This window comes from Geospiza fortis, unplaced genomic scaffold, assembly GCF_000277835.1.
Source record: "Geospiza fortis unplaced genomic scaffold, GeoFor_1.0 scaffold26, whole genome shotgun sequence".
Lineage (NCBI taxonomy): Eukaryota > Metazoa > Chordata > Aves > Passeriformes > Thraupidae > Geospiza > Geospiza fortis.
Genome location: NW_005054425.1, coordinates 157,706 through 161,948, shown reverse-complemented (window position 1 = coordinate 161,948; position 4,243 = coordinate 157,706). Strand labels below are relative to the sequence as shown.

Below are 4,243 nucleotides of genomic sequence, written 5' to 3'. Positions count from 1 at the left end.
CGCACCTGGAGCTCGCCGAGCTGGGGCCACTCCTAGAAGAGAAGGGGGACCAAGGACCCACCGGCGCGGCCAGCGTGAGCCCCTCCGAGACCCCCGGGCGGGACGGGATCCCGAGCCTGGCTCAGTCTCCTCGCTCCGTCTTCGCGGATTATGCCGGGAATCCGTCTGTTATCCCATTACGAGCTAGAGGAGAAGGGCTCCGTGTTGTTCCTCGGGCCGGTCCGTGTTCCGAGCAGGCCTAAACTGCTCCTGCCAAGCAGGCATGGAGCCGGGATAGTCCTTCACAGGGATGTCACCGGGATCGCTGTGTCTGTACCGGGTGTTTCCAGTGCCCCAGCATTTCCACAGGACCGGGAATCACCTTCCCGAACCCCTTCCCGGCTGAGGAGAGCAGGAGCTGTGCCGGGACCCAGAGCGTTCTCAGCTCGGAGCCGCCTCTGCTTGGGTGGGCCAGCTCGGGTCTGCCGGCTGGGCCGAGCGGCCGTTCCAGCCTTGGTTGTAGGGATGAAAATCCCTGGTGCTAATCCCACTTTTCGACAGGATAAATCTGGGATTAGCATGCCCGGGATGTGTCAGGCAGCAGTGTGTTGCATAAATGAGGGTGACGGGTGGGTCCTGCCCATCCAGTCAGAGGGATGAAGCGCCAGGTGCTCTCAGAAGGGCAGGGATGGTTCCTCTCCTGGGGGCTGGAACGATTCCCTCCTGGCTCTTCTCGCTGCAGGCCGAGGACCCGCCATGCCCAGTGGCCCGTGAGGAGGAGGAGGAGGTGGTTCGTGTGCTGACCCTGCCTCTGCAGGCTCACCATGCCATGGAGAAGATGGAAGAGTTTGTGTACAAGGTACTGGAGCCTGTGGCGATCCCCCAGTCTTGATTTTGGAGCAGATTCTCCAATCCCTGGGTTTGGGGTGACAGGATGTGTCCACATAAAGTTCCACCTGGCTGCAGCTGGTTCCAGCTCTGCTGGGCCGCTTCCAGCAGCATCCCTGGGAATGGTGTGGGGAGGGGATGGCTGGATGGGGGTTGGCCCAGCCGTCGTGGGTGGAAACCTGGGAGCAATTCAGATGTTCCTGCGGGCCTGTGTGGGGCCCAGGGGTCCAAGTGCCAGCTGGGGTGTCACCCGGTGTCTGCAGTCACTGTGGCTCCTGTGCTTCTCCCCTGATCAAATAGGAATTCCCACAGCAGGGAACAGTCTGTGGATGTGGAAGGGTTAAATCTGAGGCTATTAATCACCCCTGACTTCCCGGAGGGTCTTGGAATCGCTCCCTTCAGGGGCTGGGAGTCAGTCTTTGTGGGAACTGAGGTGGAGGTACTCCCTGGGGTGACTGGGAATCACTGCCTGGGAAATTATGGAGAGCAAAGGGCAGGATGTGGGTGAGTGCCTTACAGGGTCCCACAGGGCACCTGATGTCAGAGAAGCCAAACTTCCTCTCCCTGGGGAGCATCCCAGGGCTGGGCTGTTCCTGTGGGTTTGGGGCTCTGGGCTGCCCTGATGCCCTGGTGTGTTGCAGGTGTGGGAAGGGCGCTGGCGGGTGATCCCATATGACGTACTGCCCGACTGGCTCAAGGACAATGATTACCTCCTGCACGGACACCGGCCCCCCATGCCCTCCTTCCGCGCCTGCTTCCGGAGCATTTTCCGCATTCACACCGAGACCGGCAACATCTGGACACACCTGCTGGGTGACTGTGGGGAAGGGGGAGCCATGGGGCCGGAGGTACTCAGATCCTGCATTAGGGTCAGAACGGGCTTGGTGCCAGTTCCTCTCAATGCCTGGGGCTCCCTGTGCAGATCCTGTGCATGCATGAGGGTCAGACATGGAGTACCTGGAGCTCCTGGAGCCCCTTGGGAGAGAGCAACCAGGGCTGGGCTCAGCCTCTGCAGGAGTGGGACAGGGCAAAACAGGGGAGCCTCAGAGGATGTTCCTCTGAAATGAGTCAGAGGAGGCCACAGAGATGCTTTGAGGGCTGGAGCTCTTCTGCTTTGGAGCTGGGCTGGGAATGCTGGAAATATTTAGCCTGAAGAAAGCTCCAGGGAGACCTCAGAGCCCCTTCCAGTACCTAAAGGGGCTCCAGGAGAGCTGGAGAGAGATTTTGGACAAGGGCCAGGAGTCACAGGACAAGGGGGAATGGCTTCCCACTGCCAGAGGGCAGGGATAGATGGGAGAGTGGAAGAAATTCTTCCCTCTGAGGGTGGTGAGGACCTGGCCCAGGTTTCCCAGAGAAGCTGTGGCTGCCCCATCCCTGGAAGTGTCCAAGGCCAGGTTGGATGGAGCTTAGAGCAACCTAAGATAGTGGAAGGTGTTCCTGCCATGGCAGGGGGTGGAATGTGGTGAGCTTTAAGGTCCCTTCCCACCTAAACCAGTCTGTGATTCCATGACCCTGTGAAACAGCAGCTCAGCAGCTCTTTGCCTTGTGCCCGCCCCTTCCCCTGACCCCAGCCCTTCTTGTTTGCACAAACAAAGGTCTCAGCCAAAGACCCACTGTGGGTTACTGAGCACCCCTGGGATACCTCCAGGACCTCCAGGAGCATGGCCAGGGCTGTTCTTATCCTGGCTTTGCTGAAATTCCCCACTGTCCCCCTGACTTCCCCCTCCATGTGTTCCTGCAGGGTTTGTTCTGTTCCTCTGCCTGGGGATCCTGACCATGCTGCGGCCCAACATGTACTTCATGGCTCCTCTCCAAGAGAAGGTGGTGTTCGGGATGTTCTTCCTGGGAGCAGTGCTGTGCCTCAGCTTCTCCTGGCTTTTCCACACTGTGTACTGTCACTCAGAGAAGGTCTCACGGACTTTTTCAAAGTGAGTCAGCATGAGTGTGGTTGTGTGGTCTCCTGGGAGGTTTTGGGTTTTTGCAGCACTTCCTCTTGGAAAGCACTGCATTCCCAAATGTTTTATCCCTGGGGGAAGAGGGCATCAACCCAATCCGGCATGGAACTGAGGGGAACTGTAACAGGGTTCTGGAGGGTTCTGCCTGAGCACCTGAAATGTGCCAGGTCAGGGGCCTCGGGTGCATGATAAAGATCCTGGGACCCTGCAGCTCCCAAGGGAACAGGATCCTGGCTCCCATGGGAATGGCCTCTGTGCTCCTAAGTGAACAGGCTCTATGCCCCTTATCGTAGTGAATTGAGGAGGGGTCTCACTCTCATGGGGCAGCTGGGGGCCATGGCCAGTTTGGCAGGTTCCAGTTTGCTGGATGCTTTTAAAAACTTCTGTTTTGGATCCAGTTTGGACTGAAGCCAAATGGAAAGAAGAAACACAAACAGGATTCCCAGGAGAGTGGGAAGGCTGGTCAGTGGTTTATGCCTGGTCCTGGTCTGCTCCAAGGCTCCTGCTCCCATCAGCCTTTGCAGTGAGGCTCTCAAGTGACATTCTGCTCCCATATGGCTGTTAAAGGCATTTATTTGAGTGCTGCTTGCTGGGAATCCTGTCCATTCCCTTTGCACAACCGCCAGAGATCCCATGGGATTCTGTCTCCAGAACAAATCCAGCAGGACTGCGCTTGTGTTGCTGGGAAGGCAGTGGGGGCAGTTCAGGGGATATGTTTCTGTGGTGAGATGAGTAGAGGATCACAGATCCATGTGCACAGGGATTTGTTCGCGGTGCTTTGAGCTCCATCCTCCTCTTGCCCACCCCCCAGCATTCCCACTGTGCCCAGGCCCTTTCTCCTGTCACATCTGCCCAGCACACCCCTCCTGCCCAGTGACTCCACTCAGGTGCAGGCTGGACAGTTCCCACACATGGAGGGGGTGGATTTTGGGGCTCACCTGTGGCTCTCTGTCATTGCACCCTGCCTGCAGGTTGGATTATTCAGGAATTGCACTGCTGATCATGGGGAGCTTCGTCCCATGGCTCTACTACTCGTTCTACTGCTCCCCACAGCCAAGACTCATCTACCTCTCCATCGTCTGTGTCTTGGGTATCTCTGCCATCATTGTGGCACAGTGGGACCGATTTGCTACCCCCAAGCACAGGCAGACCAGAGCAGGTAGGAGCTCCCTCCTCCTCCAAGTCCTGGGAGGCACTTTGGGCCTATCCCATTTGGGAGAAACTCTGGGCACCTGCAGGATTCATTCCCCCTGAGCAGCACAGGACTGCAGGGAGTGGCCTCCTGTCTTCTCTTGCTGTGCTGGGGATTCATCTCCTGAGCAGAGCCTGAGGTTTGGAGTTTAAAAATAGCCCTGGGCAGGCTGGGGCTGTGCCTTTTCTGCCTTCTCTGGGAAGCAGTTTAGCAGCAGGAACCTGCAGCT

The 4,243-nt window shown here is 57.8% G+C and overlaps 1 protein-coding gene across 1 annotated transcript in view; it reads left to right on the top strand.

Moving 5' to 3' along the window:
• Positions 1-6: 6 nt before the first annotated feature.
• The window catches only part of ADIPOR1 (adiponectin receptor 1), a 6,386-nt gene continuing 2,149 nt past the window's right edge, over positions 7-4,243 (top strand). The window contains exons 1-5 of the mRNA XM_005426779.1: positions 7-74; positions 722-838; positions 1,509-1,680; positions 2,609-2,795; positions 3,794-3,981. Coding sequence (XP_005426836.1) covers positions 809-838; positions 1,509-1,680; positions 2,609-2,795; positions 3,794-3,981 — 577 coding nt within the window. The 5' untranslated portion in view covers positions 7-74; positions 722-808. The remainder of the gene's footprint in view (positions 75-721; positions 839-1,508; positions 1,681-2,608; positions 2,796-3,793; positions 3,982-4,243) is intronic.